The sequence below is a fragment of the Gastrolobium bilobum genome, unplaced genomic scaffold, assembly GCF_033153095.1.
Source record: "Gastrolobium bilobum isolate Gb01-03AN ecotype WA unplaced genomic scaffold, APGP_CSIRO_Gbil_v1 utg25868, whole genome shotgun sequence".
In the NCBI taxonomy this organism is placed as follows: domain Eukaryota; kingdom Viridiplantae; phylum Streptophyta; class Magnoliopsida; order Fabales; family Fabaceae; genus Gastrolobium; species Gastrolobium bilobum.
This window is the reverse complement of record NW_026898426.1, coordinates 1-25,968: the sequence shown is the minus strand read 5'-3', so window position 1 is coordinate 25,968 and position 25,968 is coordinate 1. Positions and strand designations below refer to the sequence as shown.

The window sequence follows — 25,968 nt, the reverse complement described above, 5'->3', positions numbered from 1 at the left end:
ATAAGAAGTTTGTAGCATTCGAAAATGGTGGGAGCAAGCACGTCACATTGCGACAAACGAAAAAATAAAATAAAGAAGGCCCTGAATGAGTATAGATGGAGAAACTCAATAATTTGAATTTCAGGTCTTGTCCTTCACTACTCTCAAGTCTCAAGTGCGCTGGAATTATTTGTCCAACCCGCACCTAGCATTTTCATTTTTCACCTCTTGATATTTTCAGTTACATACGTTGTTCCATGAAACTTCCCCAACTAAACTGCTTCGAAGATTGCAATAAAAATACATGCAACGGAAACTTATTTTCGAAGGTTGCACGACCTCAAGGAGTTGTTAGTTGAGTGTGTTTGAAGAAATTATGGAACGTTTAATTAAACGCCGTTGATGCCACAACTTTTAACCTCCTTAGATGCAGCAAAATGTAATAATAACCTTTTTAGATATTTGATTTAGAGAATTTTTGCGCGTCCTTTATAAATTAGTGTTAAAAAATTAGAAATATTATTTTAGCAGAATAAAAAAAAACATAAACAAATTAATATATCAAATGAAAAGTTTCTCTTGTACTTTTACGTGTTTTGAAAATACCTATATCTCTCAATAATTATATATTTTACTTAATTAAAAATATGAATTTTATATTTTAAATAAGGAAAAAACTATTCTTATGTCACATGACATAAATTTTCTCTCCTACACATCTTTCGATACTGTGTAACCTTTTTTTTATTTTTTCAAGTGATAAAATCTTCTAATTTATCTCTATGACATAAGATAACTATTTTATTTAACATGAGATTAATAAAACTCAATAAATAAATAAGAGAAAAAGATAAGCAACAATTTCAACAAGTCTTATTGATTATCGAACACACGAGCGAGCAGGAGTAAAGTAAGTGTTAACTAACGGAAAACAGTTGCCTGGCAGCCAGGCTATGGTGGTCTTATTTGGTAGTTTTATAGATGACGCGCTGTGAGAAGCGCGTGGTGAATTATCTGGCAAAACGGCATGCATTATATAAGCGTTGCCGTTTGATACCTAAAATTGGTTAAGAATTGAGAATCAGGGGATGGGGATGGGGAGGTTGTTGGCGACAGTGGCCATAACAGTCTCAATACTGTTGGCAGACATCGCTGACGCCTTCGACGGTGGAAGCCACCCAAAAGAACGACACAGTTTGTGTGAGGAGCTCATTATCCCCGCCGGTTACCCCTGCTCCGAATATACGGTACTCTCTATCTTTGTTACCAAACACCCTTCATTCAATTCAATGCCCTACACTCCAAAATCAAGCTTATGTCATTTTTATCCACTGCATATCACATCAAATTAAGTCAACCCTTTTCTTTTTTTTTTTTTTTTTGGTAACACAACCCTTTTCTTTTATATATTTGAAATTAGTATCATTTGCAGTTGCAGGAATAGAGCATTTTGTGTTTTTATTATATCTTCGTGTTCTGTGTTATGGTTAATGATTAATGGCTAAGTGGTGGGTTGTTTTATGACTTTCAGATTCAAACAAAGGATGGTTTCTTGTTAGGTCTTCAACGTGTCTCTTCTTCCTCTCCTCGTCTTCGCGCTGGAGAACGAGTTCCTCCGGTTCTGCTTCTGCATGGGCTATTCATGGTCAACATTCCTTCGCATTATCTGCTCTCAATTTACTCTTCCTAATGCCAATATAATATGCTTCGTGTATGAGATCCAACTTTTATGTTTGAAATTTCAGCTTTCTGTTTTCTATCTTAACACAATTGGCTGAGAGATTCCACGATCTTTCGGTGACAATGTTGCGTATTGCTAAGTTTCAGCTATTTATCTTTCACTAGTGAAGATAACATATTTATCGAAATGGGATAGTGATGTATAAAGCTTGTCATAGTGTGTTTAGTGAATTTCTGGAAGGGGGCAGAATTGCTGAGAGATGACATACGAGAAGGGAGAGAGAGGCGAGAATAAGAGATTGATAGAAAAAAGAAGAGATTGAGACAATGATTGGAAGGAAGTAATTTCTTCTTGTTCATTCTATATAGGGGTCGATACCTAAAACACTATAGCAATATAGCGGTATTGTTACAATGAAGTCCACTTAACTGCAATACAAAATTCTACTACACATATATAAATAGTAAAAAATAAATAAAAATTACCCAATACTTATATTACACATAGTTATCATTGGATGATGATAGGACTTGAGTGGGTTGCAGAATTGCTTGAAATACTGAAGCTAAATAGAGAGTAAGAAATTCTGGGAGCTGGAAATATGAAAAATATGTTTATTTGACAACTCGAGATAAATTGCAGATGGAGGATAAGTCTAGTTATCTTTACGTAAGGTACGGATCAGGTGAGAAAGAGAAACTTAACTTACTGGCTAATTGTGTGTCGTTATCGACATTGACGAGTGGGTCGCTGGAAAACAAAGGAGATCATTCACCGATGTTGATGGATTGTTTGTTGGAAACAAAATTCACGTGTGAGTGGGAAGTCCTACGTTGGTTAAAACTGGACCAAGTGAGGATCATATATATACAAGTGGAAAAGAACCATAGACTCACCGCCTTAAGATTTTGGATTGAGATGTGATGTTATCCTGCTTATTATGGTTTATCATTTACCCCATTAGTGCAATTATCCCTTGCAAAGTGTTTTGAGCTCCCCCGTATCATTCTAACGTTGTTACGAAGTCCAAGAAAGGAATGAATGGCTTTTTGGTAAACCATAAAAAATGAGCTGTGAGAGTGAAGAGAGGCAAGAGGAAGGGTGAGAGAGTCACAAGAATGAGAGAAGTAGAGAGGCATACCAGATAGGATTTGTAACTTAAAAAGCGGTAAAAGTCGATTGTTGCCCTTTCGTCACTATAGTGATGCAATCGCACTATGGTCATGATCCACTACCCGCGATTGCCGCTGCAAACCATCACATTGCGTAGCGGAAATAGTGGTTGGGAGCTGCTACCCGCACCTGTAACGATATAGCGCGCATAGTACCGCCATTAATAATCTAGCTTTGAAATAATAAAAAGGAAAGCAAAGAAATGCTAATGCATACTAAAAGGGTTAAGTTGATAAATACTAATGCTAATTGATATTACTAATTGATATCAATCTAATCCTTTTATTAATGGAAGCTAGTAAATGTTAACTGATATCACGCGAAGACCTTGGTGTGTAACATTACTTTCCTCATGGGGACACAACTTGTCCTCAAGTTGAGACACTACCTATCAATGGTTTAAATGGATCTAGCTCGATAGGCTCGGGAGGTAGCAAGTTGTCTTCCTTGTAGCAAAGACCTTGCAAATACAAAAGGATTGGACTTTTGTCAAGTGTTTGATGGGAAGCCGTTTGACAAGGGACTGGAAGAAGGAAAGGGTTGTCGGAATTGGTGTTGCCGAGGGCGGTGGCTAAAATGACCAGTTGCTAAGGTGCGCCTGTTTGAGTTGAGATTAGGCTCGTATATGGACAACAATGCGAATGCATCATACAAGTCTATAAAACGATGAGTTTGGTTCGCTATGCGCACTTGAAGTTGTAAGCCGTAGATAAACAAGCTGCACAAATGATCTTAAGAGAGACCATGAACCTGGCTAGCAAGGTTCTCAAAGGTGACTTGGTAATCGTGGACGGAGTCTATATGTGATAGCTTGGCAAGGAGGCAGTGGGATTTTCGTACTCGAAGGGATTAATTGGGTTGTACTTTATTGGCTTGGTAATCGAGGACAGAGTCTATTTGAGATAGCTTGATGGAGAGGGTGGTGTGATCTTCATACACTGAACAATCAAAACGGCAACAGATGGCGCAAAAAAATGCATCCCAATAGGGCAAGAGGTTATTAGTCGCCATACCTTAGTACCAAGCGGCTGCAGGTGCATTGAGATGCGTTGCGGGCAATAGCAGGCCAACAACACTCATGTATGCTTACCGACACGATTTAATCATGCAAGTCTGGTGCCAATGAGCTTGGACCGCCATGCGCACTTGAAGTTACAAGCTATGCAAATGCTATTGAGAGAGACAACAAAACCTAGTTGGCAAGGTTTTTGAAAGGAAAGTTACAGGATCCTTATACTTGGAGGAACCAAAGCAGCGACGGATGCCTCTAACAAATGCATCCTAATTGTGCTGGAGGTCATCAGCCGCTAGACCCGCCAAGTCTTCGAACCAAATGGATGTAGGTGCATTGTGGTATGAATGTCAACTCAATAGTTGAAAAGGAATACGTTTGGATCACCTGAGGAAAAAAGTGGGCACATTTTGATATAAGTGTGAACTTATGATGAATGGTGCCAAGAATGCCCTATCTTGAATCAATTGGCAGTGGTGGCAACGAGGTGCTGATCACGTTTTAATGCCATGATACTTTCTGCCGAGAGTTGGCTGGCTTGGAAGTCTAGGAAATCCTGGCATAATTGTTCGACGGTAGCGGTTGTTGCACTGCTTGCAATTGAGCATTGTACTCTTGAAAACATGTTGCTGGCACGGTGGAGTCAAGATTGGATGAAAGCACCAGTTGTTTAGTGAATTTTTGGAGAGGACGAAACTGCAAAGAAGTGATGGAGGAGAAGGGGGATAGAGATGCGAGAATGAGAGAAAGATTGGAAAGAAGTAATTTCTTCTTGTTTATTCCATACAGCCATTGTGCCCTTTATAGCAAGGATTTGAAATACTAAAAGTTAATTCATACTATAAAAAGGTAAAGCCAACCATTGCTAATGCTAATTGATACTAATAAGGACTAAGTGATACCAATCTAATCCTTTTATTAATGGAAGCTAGTAAATGTTAATTGATATCATGCAGACACCTTGGTGTTTAACTTAGTGGTTATATTTTGATGTCTAGGTATTTGATTGTATAAAGTTTGAACTGTTGTAACTCAGTCCACTTTGTCAAATTTGCATAGTTTTTGGGATGTGTTTGGATTAGTGTTAACACTTCAAAACATTTGCATTATATTTTAAACTTGCTTTTTTTGGGGGAAGTAGGTTTCTTTTAACTCTCTTTGGTGTGAAACTCCTTTTTAAGTTTTAAACGGTTTGATTGAATCTCAACATTGATTTATTGAAGCCATTTGATACAATCAGGCAGGTGATGCATGGTTTCTAAATAATCCAGAACAATCATTGGGGTTCATCCTTGCAGATCATGGTTTTGATGTTTGGGTAGGAAATGTGCGTGGAACACGTTGGAGCCATGGGCATATATCTTTATCAGAGAAGAATAAGGTGGGTGGGTGACTTGCTTTATCCTTTATGTTATAAAGTATATCGAGCGTCTGTCAACTGCGTGTGATAGTTTTTATCGTTTTATTATTATAATGAATAAAGCTGATGGCTTTTTGTAACTGTAAAACAAGGGAGAAACATAGAATTAAATGGGAAGACTATTTTCTTTTCTCTATAGTGTCGCTAAGGGTGTATTTGATAAATCTAAAAATTTTAGCATTGAAAGTTCTCTAAGTTGTGAAACAACTAAATTTTTATTTTATAATGTTTGAAAAGATCTGTAAGTTCTGAATGTGTATTAAGGGAAACTATTGGCATTTAATAATATAAATGAGGTCATACCAAAGGTAGCTGTATCATTTAATAATTTTAATAATTAAGGGTTGCTACTTAATGTTTTCAGCACCTTTCACTTATATTAATTTTGGTAGGCATTAAATAAGCACCGATAATTTATTTTTGGTGCAGAAACCACTCATTTTCAGTACCAATTTGAGTTTTTAAACAGACCCCTAATATAAGGGGGTACTGATGATGATCACAAGAAGGGAGAAGAGGGTGGGGAAGAAGCAATGCTTCGTCCAAGAGACTGTTGATACCTATAGATCTTAGGATTTTCGATCACTATGTCATTTTTAATTGTATATTGTCATGATTCTAGTATTTTCATTTCAACGGTGCTTAACTATCTTTGGTGGAACTGTTGGAGCCATATTTTTTATGATTTCATATTGAAATTTATACTATTTTTTTCTTTTATCTAAATTTATTTTATCAGTCTGTAATACATTTCACCATGTCTGTGATGTGAGTCATGTGACTAATTGAGCTTTGGTTCCTTTGTAGCATTTTTGGGATTGGAGTTGGCAGGAATTAGCCCTGTATGATGTTGCAGAAATGATCAATTACATTTATTCAGTTACGAACTCAAAGCTATTTGTAGTTGGGCATTCACAGGTATATATGATTCTTGTACATCATCCTTTTCACCTGCTATTTGGTGGTCGCTATAGCATACATTTTATATATTTCTCATCGTTCTTAGGGGACAATTATTTCTTTTGCTGCCTTCACTCAACCAGAGATAGTAGAAAAAGTTGAAGCTGCAGCTCTTCTATCTCCAATATCATACCTGGATCATGTCAGTGCACCTTTAGTATGTAGAATGGTTAAAATGCACATTGATCAGGTATTTATTACTTTGTTCTATTAATTTTCACTGTAAAAGTGAATCTTTGAGATGAGAAATGATTACTGGTTTTGTTCAGATGATTCTTGCCATGGGCGTTCATCAACTGAACTTCAAAAGGTTTTAATGTTTAAATTTTCCTTCTGTCCTGTTTTTTGCTTTTTCTTTTGCATATTTTCTTCAATGTATTTCTAGTTTAGCAAATGTTCACTTTATATATTTTTTAACCCATTTTCAGCGAATGGGGAGCCAGTCTCTTGGTTTCATTATGTGATACCCGTCTCAGTTGCAATGACTTGCTGTCATCCATAACAGGTTAATGTCTCTCACTCTGGCTGTGTCTGTCTGTCTGTCTGTGTTTAGAAGGATTTGACTGAGTTCTCATACTTGGCTGTGAATGTTCTTGCTGGTTTATCTGTTTGTTGAGACTCCTATTGTCTTCTCCAATTTGGAGAACTCCAATCTGTTGTGTTTGTGATAGTGCTGAACTGTTCAATCCAAAGAGTGTTCTCCACATAATGGAGTTTTCTATTTCTTTTTTCTGTTGGAGGATTAAGTGAACAGCGGATTAGTTTCTTTGTTCTGTGTTGTATTCGCTGTTGTAAGCTTGTCCAGTTATCCATTACTGAGGCTGAGGCATCTTGTTTTTTCAGTTGATATGGCCATAGATATAGGTGAGTGGGCATTATATGTGGAGACTATTGGACTATTCCTCTCTGTGTGCAACGAAAGGCTTTCTCAATCTTTCCTCCCATACCTCATTGAAGTGTCAGTACTCAGTAAAGATAAATTGATTTTTGCAGCGTTTTGTGGAACCAGGATACTTCCTGCTGTTAAATGCCAGAGATTTACTATTTAAATCATGACTGAGTTTGCAAATGAATTCAACTTGGTCCAAAAAGAAGATTGCCAATTTCTCGATTTATAAAATTTCTCTCCCCACTCAATTTATATTGCTGGATCATTGAGTTGGATATTGTATGAAATCTGTATCTAGAGTGTGGAGGGGGGAGCCTTCTCTGATTTAACCGTTAATATTTAGTTTAGTCAAAAGATTGTGTGGCCAACAGACTGTTCTGCCCATTAAGTCAGTGTGCAAATTTATAACTCTATCTGATTTTTCTTAATCACTAAATTATTGCCAATCAAAACTTGAGATTATGAAATCATTGTGGTAGGAATATACTCATGAAGGTGTATGTAAGGTGGGTAGTAGGGGATTATGTTCTACCAATGAGGTGGCATAACTAACTTTTGGAGGGAAAATAGAATATTCTTGGAGGTTAAGCTGACTATAAGATGAGAATGTGAAGTGTGTGAGGGTATCTGGGATATATTTTGGAATTGGGACCTTGGGAGAGTGTGTGGCCTCTCGAATTCTTCACTCACTGTTATGTTCCTTATGTCATTTTATCCTTTCTTTCATGTCATTTGGATATCTAGAATTTCCCTTTTGCAGTAGATATATGATAAGAATCCTAAAAGGAGTCTTATCAATATATTTCCATCAGTGGTAATAGTTTTATTGTTAATACATATATCAGAAAATCTGGATTTCCAGGCCAAAATCTTGTGTTCTGTTATTTTTAATTGATTTTGGAGTTGGGTTCCTATCAAATTGTCATGCATTTATTTCTTTCATTGAATTGAATTTGCACTTCAATGTATTGCATTTGGATTGTGTGTGTGAATCCTTATGTGCATTATCGCCCAAGGATGGAAAAAGTTGTCAAGGATAAGATAACAGATTAAAAGGCCCCTTCAAGTAATGTCTTTTCTGTATTGTTGCTTCGGCTTGCTGCAGTACTAGACTTGCAGCTTAGTCTGTGGAGGAAATAAAGTTATTCCTTGAATGGAGCTTAGGAAATACTTGAAAGGAAAAAGAAGGAGTGGCATTCATGGTATGGAACTATGGATGATGTGGACGTGGTATTATACATGGTCATTTGTTTTGTTTTTGTCGAAAGCAAGAAATTTATGGCGTTTTATTATATATTTGTATTAGAAATTCCTGGTTTAATGGAATGGAATTTCTTGATGGGTGAGATCGGAATTTGACATTCCTCTTGTTTTTAGGTGCTTATGAAAGGGAGTTATAATAAGTATGAAAAGTAAACAAACAAAAACAATAAGGTGTCCTTCCCTTAAAAAAGTAATTCTTGCCATTGCAATTAGTTCACTGGCTTTACCTGAAACATATTGTGGTTATCACACTGTTCAGATCGACTGGTTATATTGAAGGTCTTGGCATAATTCAAAGGATATTTTCTCTCTGCTAACTGATTATCTATTTCAGTATCATTTGGACTAAATAATTGGGAAGTTGCTCACTCATTCATTTTTCAATAGTTGTGTTTCTTGTTGTTTTCTTTCTTTTTTGATAAATGCTTCTACTCAAGGCACTTCATTAAAATTACAGGGAAGAATTGTTGCTTCAATGAGTCACGTGTGGCTTTTTATCTTGAACAAGAACCTCATCCGTCGTCCTCCAAAAACTTGTGCCACCTTTTCCAGAGTATGCTCCATTATCTTCATTTGGTAGCCTTAAGTATTTTTCCTCTGGTAACGTCTGATAATATGATCATAACATTTGCATGATGTGAAGTAGCTAAACATGCCTTTGTAGGGACGGGAGAAGAAATATTGTAAAATAGGTCCGAACTCAGAAGACAACGTTTTGCTTCATGTACATAAGCCAGGGCAATGAATTTGACAATTTGTCTAGATGTCAACCTTAATTCTTGTTTGTTTGTTCGTTCTATTATTATCACTATTTTTATGATCCGTAGTATTGTTTACCTCTTCATGAGTATGATTGTTCACCAATTTAGGACTTGGTAGCATGCATCAAAGTAATGCTCATTACAAATGTAGGTTAACGAGACTAGGATGAATTGGATGATTTCCTCTAATGGGCCAGTATTAAGTACAAACTTGCAAGAATATTAGTTAAGCAATTCTGCTATATTTTCTTCTTCTTTTATTTTTGGTAATAAATATTCCATTACCTGCATAGGATAGAGGCTTATGTTGGGTATGACATGTTTTATCTCGCCAAAGACCATATCACAAAGATTAGTTACTAGTTAGCAACTGCCATCACTTCTCTGGCTGATGGTGAACCAGCAGATGGGTGGACTGTAATTCTTTTACTTTTTTTGTAGTAGATTAAAGTTTAGATTAGGGGAAGACATGCTCTATGGTGGGATTGCATATTGCCTGCCAAAATGGAAAACTTGAGAATCAAACCCAAGCCATGACTAGCATAGGTGAAAGGTTCGAGTAGTGTTGATCCTCATCAGCTGTAATTCTTTTATTTATCAAATATCTGATTATTTCCAAGAGCATGTCTTTTGAACTTCATTCAGAAATTGCTAGAAAGACATTAAGTTTGATAATCTTCTTTCGCTGTGTTATTCGCTCAGGCTTTTACTTTTTGTATGATAGTTTATAAGTGAGTATTCATGTGCTATAATCTTCTTAATGGTTCTTCTCTGATGAGTCCATTTGTTCACCAGTGATCCGCAAAGGTACATTCTCCAAGTATGATTATGGAAAGCTCAAAAATCTTAAAGAGTATGGCAAGTTGAAACCACCTAAGTTCGATCTTAGCCGCATACCCAAATCATTGCCTCTGTGGATGGCTTATGGGGAAAATGACGCTTTAGCAGATATAAATGATTTCCAGCACACTCTCAAGGATTTGCCATCCACACCGGAGCTTGTTTATCTTAAAAACTATGGTCATATTGACTTCATTTTAAGTTTGCAAGCAAAACAAGATCTTTATGATCCTATGATTAGTTTTTTTAGGTCATTGGCCAAATTTAGTAGTATGTAAATATTGCTTCCTTCCTGTATAATGGATGTAATATAATATGGTCTATTGGTCCATGGATTATTACACTTTCTGTCTGTACAGATGATGAAAGATCGACAAAGAATCCATGGCGTTGCATGGCGCCATATTTCTGTAATATCTGTAAAGCATCCTGTATTATTTTTTTACCATTTGGGTTTGCCATTAGCCGGTTTGGTAAAGTTAAAACCATTCATCATTACAGAGAGAGAGAGAGAGAGAGAGGTTAAAATTTAAAACCAAACAATAAAAGGGGACAAAAAGTTAAAACCACTCGATGTAGATGTAGAAGAGATGAACTGCTCCCGTGGGGTTGAAGATTGGGATGAGCTTTATTACTCTCAATAATATTATGCCGGTAAGTAAGTAAAACATCATTTATTATTTGATTACATCTTTACTTTATCCTTATAAAAATGTAACATAAAGGTTAGCCAAAAAGTTTAATCACCTTGAGAGGTGTATAAAGAAGTAATTTTCAAGTAAAACTTAACACAGTATGAATTAATGGTGACGAGTGCAGGTATAATCCCGATCGAATTATGTTTGATGATTCTCTGGGGATATCCTTTCATAGCCAACATCGTATATTCTGAAAAATTAAATAACTTAGCTTTTATAACTAAATATGGACTTTCAACAAACCATCATTAAGTATCTATGACAATTCAAAAGGCTAAATCATTAGGGTGTCTCCAGTGTCTAATTAAATACAGAGCATCACGGATAGTTCGTATGCATTTATTATTATGCTTCCAAAAAGAGACAAACCCTACTCGATTGGAAGGGATTCCTACCAAATTATTCTTTAGCACGTGCATCATAAATTTTCATGTCATATCTTAACAGCGCCACGTTTCTTAATATCGTCCGCAAATTCATTAATATTTTTGTCGGAGGAGCCACCGGCGGCCACTGCAGCCTCTGCTGCCTTCTTCCACTTCAATGCTTTTTGCTTCAACTCCTCTGCTTTTGGCCCTAGTGTTGCTTCCAGCAAGCACTTCTTCACCTCATCTCTGGTTACCAATTTTTTTTCGGCCGCGCTATAACCCAATCTAATACCAACCCCAAAAACATCTACCAAGAACTTTGCGTTTGTGACTTGGTCACCCCATGCTGGAAATGTCAACATTGGCACCCCTGAAGTGAGTGCTTCCATTGATGAGTTCCAACCACAATGTGTCATGAAGCACGCCACTGAAGGATGAGCCAACACTTCTTCTTGTGGACTCCACCGTACCATTTTGCCTCTGTCACTGGTTTCCTCAAAGAACCCTTCTGGCAGAACATGGGACTTGAGTCCCAGGTCCTCATTTGGTGGCTTTAATACCCACAAAAATGAGACTTTAGAGTTCAATAGGCCATGAGCAATTTCAGTCACTTGTTCTTGAGGCAGGTAAACAACACTCCCAAAGGAGATATACACCACAGATGCTGGTGGCCTTGTGTTTAGCCACTGGATGCAATCATCACTCTTCATGAAATCACCACGGATATCGCTTGTGCCTGGTGCTTTTGAAATCTTGAACAAAGGGCCAACAGACCTTATGGGGACAAACTTTGAAAGATAGTTGATGGAATCATGCTCTAGTTCCTCATAGGTGTCAACCAATACACAGAATGGTATTGACAAGTTCTTAAATTGTTGCAAGATGAGTGTCCCCAAAAATGGATATGGACTAAAAGGATGAAGAAAGTCTGGAATTTCATTGTATTTAAGGACTGTTGAAGGCAATTGAACATCAATATAAGGCTCAGCATCTGAAGGGAAACGCACCAGTTTGTGGAAATAACTATAGTAAGCGGTGAAGACAGCACAAGATTGAATCCACAACAGAGCAGAAGGAATCTCATGTTCAGCGGCTACATCACAAACCCATGGAATAAAAGGGTTGTTTATGATGCAGGAAATTGGATGTTTTGCCTCAACATATTTCTTGATCATTTGGGAAACATATGGCTTCCCAACAAGCTCAAGCTGTTCTGAGTAATCACTGAGACTCTTCCTCTTGGGATCCTCATCGGTCAAACCATCTTCAAAGAACTCGAACTTGAGAAAACCATCACCAATTGGAGTGACTAATTTGTCAGTGATGTTGTTAGCAGTTCGGATATCCTTACCAGCTTTCTCTGTGGTAGTGAAGGTCACAAACAAACCCTTTGCTGCAAGGGACTTGCCTAGTCTGAGCAGCGGGTTTATGTGTCCTTGTGCTGGATAGGACATCATGAAGACATGAATGGGAGCTTCAGAACCCATTTTTTCTTTTTCTTTTTCTTTTTCTTTTTCTTTTTTTTTCCCTCACTGCTTTTTCTCGGGACGTAGGCACTGCAAGATTAAATAACGGTGCCAATTGTAAGGTAGCAGTTATATACCCTCAACAACACCACATGAAAAACATTAATAGCGATTAGTATGTTGTTCGGTTCGACATGGATGAACCGTGTGTTTAATGTTCGGTCTAAGAAGGGAGGACCGTTTACAAATATATGTGGTGATTGCTTGACTCAACAAGATACCTTAGCTCACGATTTTGATGCTGAAGTCTATATATACAAGAGATGAAGTAAATATAAAAGGAAGCAGGTTCATATTTTAGGACATGAGTGTAATATATATGAACAATTGTGAAAAGTACACGGGAGTATTTAAAAAATGCTCAGATTACTTCACTCAACAGAATATACTGATCTACGGTATCGTGATGCTCAAGCCAGTATATATAAGAAGGAAAGTAATGTAAGGTAATATAAGGTAATAAATGGAAAAAGATATGGACACATCTTATATTCTTTTACTCTCACAAAGAGGTGAGATCTATATTTTTTTTAAAAAAAATCTCTATTCTCTTTTATGATTTATCTCTTCCTCTCATGTAAAATGACACAACTTTATATCATTTAAAAAGATATATACTTTTTTCCAAGGTAATATATATGAAATAAACAATTGAGAGTATGCATGATGTATGTAGAGAAGCATTTATGAAAGCCAGGGACACGCCGGAAACAAATAATGAAAGTTAATTATACGAGAAAAATGAATATTCGTAATATGTTATGTACCCGAGAAAAATAGTTATATTATTTTGCACTCAAATTTATTTTACACATTGAAATAGTCAAGATGCGTGTAGTGGTTGGTTAGGTTTTGACGCTTTAATTCGGATCGAAAATAAAAGAGCACATAAATTCCTTTAGTTTTTTTTATTTTATATATAGAGACACCAATCAGTAATCACAATCAAATAATAAAGAAAATTTATGGAGAAAAGGACTACTTTGTTCGGTGGTATATAAAATTCTACGTAAACAAACAAATATAATTGCGGCCAATGGCGGATCCACGTGCGGTCATAAAAAATTTTACTTCAATTTTTTTTTCTTTTAGTTTGGTGTTTATTTGTATCTTGATTCAATATATATATATATTAACAATAAATATTCTTTTAAGTCCTTAACAAAAAATATGATCCCTATTTTAGTTCTTTACGAAAAAAAATTAATCTCCTACAAATTTTAAAGTGAATCAATATAGTTAAAATTGTGGTCCCTCATAAATTTTAAAAAGACTTACATTCTCAAAAAGACCAAAATAAGTCCACTTTGAATTTTATATGGATCAAGTGACTAATTTTTTTTATAGTAGAATAAAGTGTGAACCGAATTTTTTGTTAGGGACCAAAAAAGATATTTATTCTTATATTAGTTAGCAATGTAATAACGTACTGAAATGATTAAAATAACATAGTAACCCAAATTGATTAGAGAGAAAACTTATTCTTTCTTCCGTGTCACGTACTCATTCACATACTCTCTTTATCTTTTGTTTCTTTTTCTTTTTTTATATAAAGAGAGGATTGATTGCAAAAAAAAATTCAAAGACACTGCCCCGAACCCCGCCATTAAATATACGGACATAAAAAAATTTTCCTAGATCCGCCACCGATTGTGGCACACAACTTTTACATATAATCAGTGGATTGAAATTTTCAAAATGTAGGATATAGAATTTTATATAAATTTAAAATAAATTTTTAATAAATAATAAATATAACTATAAAATGATAGTTTTTTTAATATCTGTACGTAGAGAGAGTGAGTTTCCGGCTTGCAGCTTAGGCGTTAGCGGTGATGTGAAGATAACAAATTTGTCACGAAAACTTTTGGCTCCTGCTAGTAGAGTTGTACAATTTGACTCTCTCTTGATTCTAGAATGCTAAAAATGCCGTTGGCTAGATCGTTTTTTTTTTTTTTTTTTTTTATCCGCGTAGCAACTTTGTTGTTTATCAATTTGGTGTAACTTTTTATTTCGAATTAAATAGTGTATTTTGTATAAAATTGTAAGTTTTATTCATGAATTTGAAGCGTTTGTCAGCCAAGAAATGGTCATTACAAAGTTACATTATTAGATATGGTATATCAGCCAAGATATAATTAAAGTTATGGTTAGTGGCCATAATTTTTCTACCAATCATTTGTGAAATCGAGTTACAGGTTTAATATATGTCGTGATTCTCACCGATATTTTTTATTTTATTTTTGCATTTAATATAAAAAAAATTCATTTAAAAAATTATGTTCAACGTTTATTAATTTAATACAAAGTATTTAAAAAAATGTTATAAAGTCGTGAATCAAACTTATGATTTTATACAAATACATCATTCTAAAAATTAACGATCAAATTAATAAAAATAGTCGAAGTTGCACGGCATGATCATCTTTTTAGTATTTATACATTAAAAGTAGGAAAAAAACTACTCTTATAAGCTACGGGTGTGCATGACAACCTTCCCTAAATCAATTATTTTTTAATTTCTGTTCCCGGGAACAGAAATGGATAGGAAACTCGTTTGATAAAATAATTTATTTTTTTGTTCTCGGGATGAACCGTTTAATTTTTATGCTGGAGAACAGAAAAAAGAATAAAAAAATTTCTGTTTTTTTGTTCCCAGACACAAAATAAGAAACACTTATCTCTTTCAATCACTCTCCACCATCGTACCACTAGTGTCGTCATCACCACCCCTCACCACCACGATGCCACCACCACCTCCACCTATCACCACCACAACTACCACCATCACCATCACCATCACCACAACTACCGACGCCGTCACCACCACCACAATCACCTTCACCACCACCATCATCGCGACCACTGCCGTCACCGCCACCATCGCCATCACACGCCACTGCCACCACCCCATCGTCATCACTACCACCACCACGACGCCACCACTATCATCATCATCACGTCACCAACCACCATTACTATTGTCGCAGCCACTATCGTCACCACCACCGTCGTCACTGCAGCCGCCACCGCCACCAACCACCACCACCATCGTCACAGCCATTATCGTCACCATCGCCACCATTACACCACCCTCGCCACGCCATTGCCACCACTACCAACACCACCACCACCGCAGTCACTGCCACCACCCACCACCATGATGCCTTCACAACCACCACCACCATGCCACTGCTACCATTGTTGCCGCCACCAACCACCATACCCACCACCATTGTCGCAACCACTGCCGTCACCTCCACCACCACCATCCCCACCACTATCGCCACCGCCGCCACCATTACCACCGCCATCGTCACATCCACTGCCGTCACAACCACCACCACTATCTTCACAACGTCACTGCCACCACCAGTACCGTACCGCCGTTGCCGCCACCACCACAACCACACCACGTGGAAAGGAAAGTGATGATCTGAAATTTTTTTATATTTTATAGGAATTATTTTTTATTATATTTTTTGTTGTGTTATCAAACACAATTCTCATTCTCGGAATAAAAATAGAACATGTTATCAAACACATTTTTTTTTCATAAGCTGTTTCATGGCACAGAAATAGAAAAGAATTGTTTCTTTTTAAAAATAGTGCTAAGGAATAGAATGGTTGTCATGCACACTCTACATGTGATAGCTTTCTATCCTACACACCCTTCGATAACTGTGCCACCTTTTTATTTTATTTTATTTTTATTTTTCATTTGGTTTGAAGTCCACAAATTTATCTCTATGACATGAGATAACTTATCTCCTTTAATATGATATTAATAAAACCCTTAAAAATAATGACATGATGTAACGTACGCTAATTAAAAACTGAAAGGGCCGTCCAGTAAATCCTGGTAAATTGATGCGTTTGTCATCTTCTCCATGAATAGTCGACATATAATATAATATAACCCTGTCTGTGTTGGCTGATACACCATGATTGATTCATATTAAATAATGTCACAAACATTACTTGTAGTAAAACGGTACAAAAATTGTAAACCTCATCCTCTCGTCAGTCATGACTTAAAGTGCAGCCACACGACACCACCAGCACCACACCACGGACAGCACATTCAACATCTGTATATAAAGGAATATGACTCATAACTTTACACGAATTAATGAGTGATAACTATGGAAATACGTTTGCTGTTTCATGGCTAAGGAATTAGAATCCAGAGCCCTACTACCAGACAATAAATTAGCATATTGCTTTAAATACTTTTGTTTTATTTGTTTTTGGACTCTAGAACGCTCCGTCAAAAATAATTATTATTATTAATTATGTAATTCCAAGAGCGTGTCTAAGTCAAATTGAATATTATAGTTGAGCACAATTTGTTCTGCACAAGATACGCCTACTCTGTGGCAAGGAAAAGCCGCGGAGATAACTAAACCAAATATAATAATAATAATTTAACATTATGTTCAACGAAATTAAATTTGTTTAATATTAAAATAAATTAAAAATTTATAAACATAACGTCACAGTTACAGGTTATCTGATAGCGTAATTAGCCTGTCTTGTCAGAAAGGTTCTTCATGTCTTCCATTCAAATCCTGTGTATAATTTTTTTTAAATTTATTTCAAAAAATCGGCTGAATCCAATTTGTATTTAATTAAGTTTGACTTGGTTGATAAAACAATTCATCGATACAAAAACAGCTGAACAAATTGTATAATTATAATTTTTTTTAATTAGTAGGGCTTTATGTATAACATGTCATCACAAGACAAAAATAATGTTTCCTGCATACACAATGGTGGGGTTCATCAATTTATTTTTCTCACTCCTCAATTTATTTTCTCTATTCTTGTTATTGTCTCACTTGGAAACTTTTACTTTATCCTAGAATATTATTGTTGTATTTCCCTAATTAGTATGCATTGGTTTTTTTAGGTAGTGTTTCGTAGAAGATTTATTTTGGGATTGATGGGAAAGTGTAAGTGGATATTGAGAAATACTACGTTTGATTCAAGTTTTTGAAAAAAATACTAGGCAAATAGGATAGATGGGGAAATGACTTTTGTGTTGATTTTTGAATAAAATTCACTGTTACAGAATACCACTTGAGATGTGGTATTTTGAGATAACTGGGGAAGTGAAAGACAGGTGCGAAGTTTCTCCCGAACATAGATTTTGCAAATTTAAATAAATTTTCCTGGTAATATTTCAGTCAACCAAACAACTTTTTTTATATTTTTTCATCAAACTCACTTTCTAACATTTTCCTTAGTAATTACATTTCTCTAGTATTTAAAAAAATTTCTTTTCAACCAAACGTCTCTAAGCACATTGGCTTTTCCTTTTCATGTATACGTGTCGTTTGTGTAATTTTACGTAGTTTACCCTGGCAAAATTAATATAAAAATGACGCATCATTAATTTCAATTTTTGGTAGAAAGAGAAAGGGTGGTAAGAACGTACGTCTGTAAAGTCTGATTGAAAAATCTTTGTCATTTTCAGTATAAATGCTCTCCGGTTTGCCGGAGCTGGGATTTTTTCTTAATAAATGCATTTTTTGAAATAATGCAGATTTAAATGCATATTTAGTATAGATGTGACCAAACGCACATCTAATGCTTACGTGACTACACATAATCTACTAGTCACTTTTGTTAGAAATGCATATCTGATATTGGTGTTTTTTTTTCGTTTTTTATTTTTATTTTTATTTTTTTATAATCAACTTTAATTGTTTCTTTGAGACGAGTAGGCTCTCCTGATTTCTTTACAGTTTCGACTCTTCGAGTCGGCTATAAGACTAATCAGGAGTGCGGGGGAACAATTATGGCTAAGGTTTAGCCCCCTCTTCAATGATCATTCAGCGAGAATCGAACACATATCCAACATCACTAACTCATCGTCACAAAACTAACTAAATTGCACCCATTGGATATGATATTGGTGTTATTAGATGCGAACTGTACAAGTTCAAATTATTTTAAACACGCATCTGATAATGACATAATTAAGTATGTAGCCACAAATTATGCGTCTTGCTACATCACCATAGTAATATATTTGATCATTAAATTAAATTGGTGGAATATTTCACACGGTCAAAAGAGCCCAAAGCTATATCACGAATATGAATGTTTTTTGGATACTACAGAAATATCAAGTTCGATACTCTTTGGTATTTTTTTTTTAAAATATAATTTTTTTTATCTCATCTGAATCCGCAGTTTTATTTTTATTTTTTTCCTCAATTTTTTATCCTTTTAGAAGAGATGTAACCATGTATGTACCCTAAGAATACTTAAAAAGCTCTCCAAGAATATGAACAACGATGACACAGGCTGGATAGCATAAAAAAGAAACAACGATAGAGTCACAAAAAACTGAAACCGCATATATCTCTTTAAAAGATATTTTCAATTAAGAAAAAACATTAGGTTTAAAATTTATATATATATTATGATTTAAAAATAATATATTTAAAAAAATTCTACTCATTTTTAATTATTAATTTGCTTATATCTAATAATTCAGATAATTATTAAATTAAAATTATTAGAGGCAAATAAACTTAACAATTATAATCAAAATATAATTTAGATCAATATAAATAAAAGACTCTTCGGGCAATCGGGACCACTCTTTCTTTCTTTCAAATGTTTTCAATTAGGCATAGAAACAAAATTTATTATTCAAGAGTTATTAGTGTAGTAATGACGCACTTAGAGGCGATAATATGGGTTAGTCTGACAGATCAATCAGCCAATCTGTCAAAACAGGATGATTGGGTTGAGGTTTTCAACCTGTCAATCCACTTCAATTCTCCCTGCTATAAAAGTGTGTCAAAACGGGTTCCACTTGTTGCGGGACGGGTTGACCCGGTGAGTCATACTTTTTTTTACAATTAAATAGTATTTTATTTAGTATTAAGTTTTCGTGATATTCAATTTTTTTTTATCTTAATACTCCCTAAAAAAAAAGAATACAAATTTTATTTATGACAAATCTTATATTATAAAGGAATTCAATTCTGTGGAAACCTTGTTGTCGTCATCTTTGTTTTTTAAATAATTGATGTTGATCATGTAATCTAATCTTTTTTTTTAACCTTTATTCAGTTTAATTCAAATCTTTACGTTTTTTGAAAAAAAAAAACAGGATATTTATTGTTATTAAAATAAATGACTGTTTTATTCCATGAAATGACTGTTAAAAAATGGGATATTCATTGATTTATAACTACTTAATCACTCTTTGTCGTTATCTTTGTTTTTTAAATCGTTATTCAGTTTAATTCAAAAACTTCACATTTTTTAAAGAATACAATTCTATTTACTCGAAAAAAAATTAATTAGTAAAAAAAAATTAATTATACATATCCCGACCTTTGTTCCTTATTTTCAGATTTTTAAATTTGAATCTTTTATTAACCTCTTGATTCAGTGGAATCAGGTATGAGTGTTTTGTTATTAGAAAAACTTCTGTTTTATTCCATGAAAATCTCATTTATAACTACTAAATCACTCTTTTGTCGTCATCTTTGTTTTTTAAATAATTGATGTTGATCATGTAATCTAATCGTTTTTTTTAACCTTTATTCAGTTTAATTCAAATCTTTACGTTTTTTTAAAAAAAAATGGGATATTCATTGTTATTAAAACAAATGACTGTTTTATTCCATGAAAATCTCATTTATAACTACTGAATCACTCTTTTGTCGTCATCTTTGTTTTTTAAATAATTGATGTTGATCATGTAATCTAATCGTTTTTTTAACCTTTATTCAGTTTAATTCAAATCTTTACGCTTTTTGAAAAAAAAAACAGGATATTCATTGTTATTAAAACAAATGACTGTTTTATTCCATGAAATGACTGTTAAAAAAACGGGATATTCATTGATTTATAACTACTAAATCACTCTTTGTCGTTATCTTTGTTTTTTAAATCTTTATTCAGTTTAATTCAAAAACTTCACATTTTTTAAAGAGTACAATTCTATTTACTCGAAAAAAAATTAATTAGTAAAAAAAAAAAAATTATACATATCCCGACCTTTGTTCCTTATTTTCAGATTTTTAAATTTGAATCTTTTATTAACCTCTTGATTCAGTGGAATCAGGTATGAGTGTTTTGTTATTAGAAAAAACTTCTGTTTTATTCCATGAAAATCTCATTTATAACTACTGAATCACTCTTTTGTCGTCATCTTTGTTTTTTAAATAATTGATGGTTATCATGTAATCTAATCATTTTTTTTAACCTTTATTGAGTTTAATTCAAATCTTTACGTTTTTTGAAAAAAAAATGGGATATTCATTGCTATTAAAACAAATGACTGTTTTATTCCATGAAAATCTCATTTATAACTACTGAATCACTCTTTTGTCGTTATCTTTGTTTTTTAAATCTTTATTCAGTTTAATTCAAAAACTTCACATTTTTTAAAGAACTATAAATCACTCTCATTTATACAATTCCTGATACGCATTATTCTTCAACGTCGGTGATTGCTTCTCTGTTTTTTCTTCTTACACACAATATGAGTTCAAAATATGATTTTCTGAAGGATGTTAATCCTGCCAAGGAGGACTGGAGGATTAAGGTGAAGGTGGTTCGGACTTGGAAAGTTCCTAACTTTCAGCGTAAAAATTTGGAGGACAATCTTGAAATGGTTTTATTGGATGAACAGGTTGTGTTCGGTGTTTTAAAAATCTTCCATCTTTGTTTTGATCATTTTAGTTAACGTTGTTGACATAAGTTGGCTCCATTCTTTTGTAGGGTGGTAGAATCCACGCCACTGTCAAAGGTACCTTGCAGGTGCAGAATAAAATCAACGAAGGAGAGTGCTATTTTATAAAAAAAATTGGAGTTGGATTCAATAGCGATGTGTTTAGGCCAACCAAGCATCAGTATCGTTTGTCTTTCAACTTGAGGACTGATGTTAAATCGATTGTTGTTTAAAACTTATACTCAATATGGATGATTCCAATGTGCCATTTTTATTTTTATTTTTACAGATCATCTTGGAGAACATTTGTCTGCAACTTATACTCAATATGGTGAGCACAAATCCGATTTAATACGCAGTTAAAAATATTTTTATATTAAAAATGTCTTTTGTAATTTTTGTTACATTTTTGCTTTGTGTTACAGATACTGATGTCAATGACTCCAATGTGCCAACTATTACCTCTATCCATCAAGGTCTTTATATTAATTTTCAATTTTCAATTTTCAAATATTGAATCACAACTCTTTGTTCCTGTTGGCCTCTTTTTTTTTTAGTTTTCCATTCGTTATCCTTTGTGTTACAATCATGGATATAGATGATTCGAATGTGCCAATGTAGTTTTTGTTTTGTTTTTTACAAAGTATTTTTTTTATAGTCTACTATTTATGGTGAAAGCGGTGCTCATTTGGTTCATCTAATACATGAAAAAAAAAATTGTGTTCACATGTCTTTTTTTTCCAATCATTTTTTCTTTCTATTATAGATATTTATATAAACAATTTCAATGTGCGAAACACGTTTTATATCAATGGAGGTCTTAATTATAATTTCAAATTATATATTTGCTATTACAAATAAAAAACTTCCTGTCTGACAACCAAGCTTATTTCAATCTAAAAATATTTGTATATGTTTAGATTATTGGGACGCAGGGTATCCTACTTTTGTTTGCGATCATTGTGGAGCACAAATGAGGTATGCAGAAAGAACTAAGAGGGATCGTAACCCAAGTATGCCGCAATTTGGATTGTGATGTGTCAATGAAAAAGTTCAACTTCCTTTGTTAAAAACTGCTCCGGATACATTGCTTCAATTGCATGCTAATTCCAATATGACGAGCCGCCATTTTTTGCGAAATATTAGAGCGTACAATATGATTTTTTCCTTCACCTCCTTTGGAGCAAAAGTGGATGGATCAGTAAATCAAGGTTCTGGCCCTTACTGTTTTAGAGTTGGGGGGAGAGTTCATCATTTAATTGGCAGTCTTCTGCCTGCTGATAGTCAGTCTCCAAAATTTGCTCAACTTTATATTTACGACACTGAGCATGAAGTGGACAACAGACTTGGTTGTCTAAGGTGTATTTTTTTTTGACCCAATTCTCATGTTTCATATGTGGAGTATCTTTTTATGTTGAGTAATATGAATGACAAAGTTTTTATTTATTAAATTTGCAGTTCCACCAGTACTGAAGATATGCTTGATCCTGAAATTATCCGATTATTGAAGCAGATGTTCGATAAGCACAACAGTATAGCTCAGTCTTTCAGGTACGCTAGAGACCGTTATAAGGAAGATGACTTTAATGGTGTAAAGTTGAGGCTTATTCGAAGGCGTGGTAGTGATGGAAGAGTTTATAATCTTCCGACAGCATCCAAAGTGGCAGCTTTGATTGTTGGAGATATAGACAGTGCTATGGGCGATAGGGATATCATTATTGAAACGATAGAGTATTGCAGCGCATCGATGTGAAGCATCCATTATATCTTGGCTTGCAGTATCCATTGTTATTTCCATACGGTGAAGACGGTTATCGTGATGATGTCCAGCGTACTGTATCCAGTGGTAGGAAAAATGCAAGAGCCATGATCAGCATGAAGGAATTTTTTTCGTTTAGACTTCAGATGCGATCTGGAGAATCAGAAATTCTACATCGATCAAGGAAACTTTTCCAACAATTTCTGGTTGATGCATACACTATGATTGAGTTTGAACGGCTTAATTTCATTCGATATAACCAGAGTCATCTGAGAGCTGAGTTGTACAAAAATATAAAACATTCATTAGATAGTGGTGAAGATGCAGCACTGAGCACTGGAAAACGTATCATTATACCTTCTTCATTCACAGGCGGACCTAGATATATGGCTGAAAATTGTAAAGATGCTTTCGCAATTTGCCGTTGGGCTGGATATCCTGATCTTTTTATAACAATTACGTGCAATCCTAAGTGGACAGAAATTACACGATTTGTTAGGGCTAGACAGCTGAACCCTGAAGATCGGCCTGATATTCTATGCAGAGTCTTCAAGTTCAAATTGGACCAGTTGCTACATGATTTAAAAAAGGAAAATATTCTTGGCAGAGTCATTGCATGTAAGTATATTATAAACTTGATACTCTTTTTGTTAACTGGATTTTATACAAAAAAAATTATGTCATGCATTGAATCTTTCTATAACGTTGTTGTATTCTTATTATTACTTATGTTATATTCTTTGAATGTAACAGATGTTTGTACAATCGAATTCCAAAAGCGCAGACTACCTCATGCTCATATTCTTCTATTCTTGAACCCTTCAAGCAAAGCTGAAAGTGCTCTTGATATTGATAAATTGATTTCAGCGGAGATACCTGACAAGGAAACGAATCCTACGCTGTTTATGGCTGTCACGAGTTACATGATACATGGTCTATGTGGTCCTGAAAATTACAAATCTCCTTGCATGAAGGACGGACGATGTTCAAAAAAATTTCCAAAAAACTTCTGCTCCCGTACTTTGATTGACGATGATGGATTTCCTCATTATAAGAGAAGAAATGATGGGAGAGTTGTGAACAAAAATGGTGTTGAACTTGATAATCGTTATGTTGTGCCCTATAATGCACACCTTCTTTTAAAGTACCAGGCTCATATCAACGTTGAATATACTTGCCAGAGAAGTGCCATTAAATATCTTTTTAAATACATCCACAAAGGGAATGACAGAGTGACAGCTGCCATAAATCATTCGGACGATGAAATAAAAATGTTTTATGAATGCAGGTACTAAAAATAATCTCCATTGTGTTTTGCTTTCCTACAAAATTGGCACAATTTTTTTGAGAAATTATTAAGTTAAATGTTCACCGATTTATTTATTTATGATAGGTATGTCTCCGCATGTGAAGCAGCTTGGAGAATATTTGGATTTGACTTTCATTCGAGATATCCCCCTGTTCAGAGATTGCCATTTCACTTGCCTAATGAAAAGAACATTATTTTCAGTGATAATGATTCGTTGTATGATGTAAAGACAAGGGCGGAGTCTAGACTGTCAATTTTTGAGTCTTGGATGGATGCAAATAAAAAATATCCAGAAGGTAGGCATCTAACTTATGGAGAGTACCCGACTGAATTTGTTTTCAAAGAAAAAACGCATGAATGGAATCCGAGAAAAAAAGGATTTTCCATTGGAAGGATAAATCGTTTTTCTGCCAATAATGGAGAAGATTCATATCTTCGCAACTTGCTTAATTTTCAAAGAGGTTGCACCAGTTATGAAGATCTTAGAACGATCAATGGCGTGGTTTTTCCTACATTTAAGGATGTGTGCTATTCTTTAGGACTTCTGGATGATGACAATGAGTACATTGATGCAATTAAGGAGGCAAGTTCCTGGGGATCTGCTGCTTATCTTAGATGTCTGTTTGCTCTGTTGTTATTTGCCAACGCAATGAACAGACCTGAAAAAGTTTGGGAAGAGTGTTGGAAATTTTTATCCGACGACGTTGTTTATCGGCATAGGAAAAGAATAGGACGTCAAGGTACGTGTTATAATAATATTTCATACAATTTTTTTTGTTTAACCGAAATCAGCATATGCTGCCTTAGTATTTATTAGCTTTTTTTGCCCGTATTCAGCAAATGTTGCTTTAGTGCTTTTTTTTTTTTTTGCTCGCATTCAGCAAATGATGCTTTAGTACTTATTTCGCTCTCTTTTCTTTCTTTGATTACTTTATCTTTGTTAATTTTTTAATTTTTTTCCCTTTGAATTTTATGCTTTGTCAGATGCAATTCTTACAGAAGAGTCTATAAAAAACATAACTCTTGAAGAAATTGATAAGGTACTGCAGAGCAATGGGAAATGCCTCTCTGATTATCCGTCAATGCCACGCATCAATAGTGAAACTTTGCTTGATATGCAAAATCGATTAGTGTTGGATGAATTAATGTATGACAGATTTGCTTTGGAAGAGGAGCATAAAAGACTAATTAATTCCCTCACTGATGAGCAAAAAGCTGTTTATGATAAAATTGTTTCAGCAGTTACGGCAGGTAATGGAGGGTTATTTTTCCCATACGAGTTCGATGGTACAGGAAAAACATTTATTTGGAATACTCTTTCAGCATCTATTAGATCAAAAGCTGGAATCGTACTTAATGTTGCTTCTAGCGGAATTGCTTCCCTTCTGCTTCCTGGAGGACGAACAACGCATTCTAGATTTCGTATTCCTATTCAAATCAATGAAGATTCAACGTGTAATATAAGGCCGAAATCTACTATAGCTGAGTTGCTGTCAAAAACAAAGCTAATCATTTGGGATGAAGCTCCAATGGTACATAGATTTTGCTTTGAGGCTCTGGATAGGACACTGAGAGATGTTCTTAGAATTTCTGATACAAGCTGTGTTGATATGCCATTTGGTGGAA

General features: G+C 34.7%; 3 protein-coding genes across 3 annotated transcripts; 2 read left to right on the top strand and 1 right to left on the bottom strand.

Annotated features, from left to right (window-relative positions):
* Positions 1–989: 989 nt before the first annotated feature.
* Positions 990–10,374, top strand: LOC133316175 (triacylglycerol lipase 1). The gene is made up of 9 exons (XM_061517897.1): positions 990–1,226; positions 1,511–1,624; positions 5,086–5,226; positions 6,073–6,183; positions 6,272–6,415; positions 6,495–6,535; positions 6,654–6,730; positions 8,835–8,930; positions 9,934–10,374. The coding sequence occupies exons 1-9, from the start codon at positions 1,068–1,070 to the stop codon at positions 10,254–10,256; spliced, it is 1,206 nt and encodes a 401-aa protein (XP_061373881.1). The 5' UTR covers positions 990–1,067; the 3' UTR covers positions 10,257–10,374.
* A 417-nt stretch (positions 10,375–10,791) lies between these two features.
* LOC133316174 (gallate 1-beta-glucosyltransferase-like) lies at positions 10,792–12,755 on the bottom strand. The gene has a single exon (XM_061517896.1). The coding sequence runs from the start codon at positions 12,529–12,531 to the stop codon at positions 11,110–11,112; it is 1,422 nt and encodes a 473-aa protein (XP_061373880.1). The 5' UTR covers positions 12,532–12,755; the 3' UTR covers positions 10,792–11,109.
* A 10,424-nt stretch (positions 12,756–23,179) lies between these two features.
* LOC133316163 (uncharacterized) lies at positions 23,180–25,874 on the top strand (the record flags this gene model as incomplete). Its single annotated transcript, XM_061517886.1, has 4 exons — positions 23,180–23,651; positions 23,787–24,321; positions 24,427–25,082; positions 25,327–25,874. Coding segments are annotated over exons 1-4 (2,211 nt in total), but the record flags the coding sequence as incomplete, so codon positions are not given.
* Between the last annotated feature and the right edge of the window lie 94 nt (positions 25,875–25,968).

Coding starts and splice junctions, on each gene's coding strand:
- LOC133316175 (XM_061517897.1), top strand. CDS start 1,068: ATGGGGATGGGGAGGTTGTTGGCGACAGTGGCCATAACAGTCTCAATA. Junction 1,227..1,510: donor ACCCCTGCTCCGAATATACG/GTACTCTCTATC, acceptor TATGACTTTCAG/ATTCAAACAAAGGATGGTTT. Junction 6,416..6,494: donor TTAAAATGCACATTGATCAG/GTATTTATTACT, acceptor GGTTTTGTTCAG/ATGATTCTTGCCATGGGCGT.
- LOC133316174 (XM_061517896.1), bottom strand. CDS start 12,531: ATGGGTTCTGAAGCTCCCATTCATGTCTTCATGATGTCCTATCCAGCA.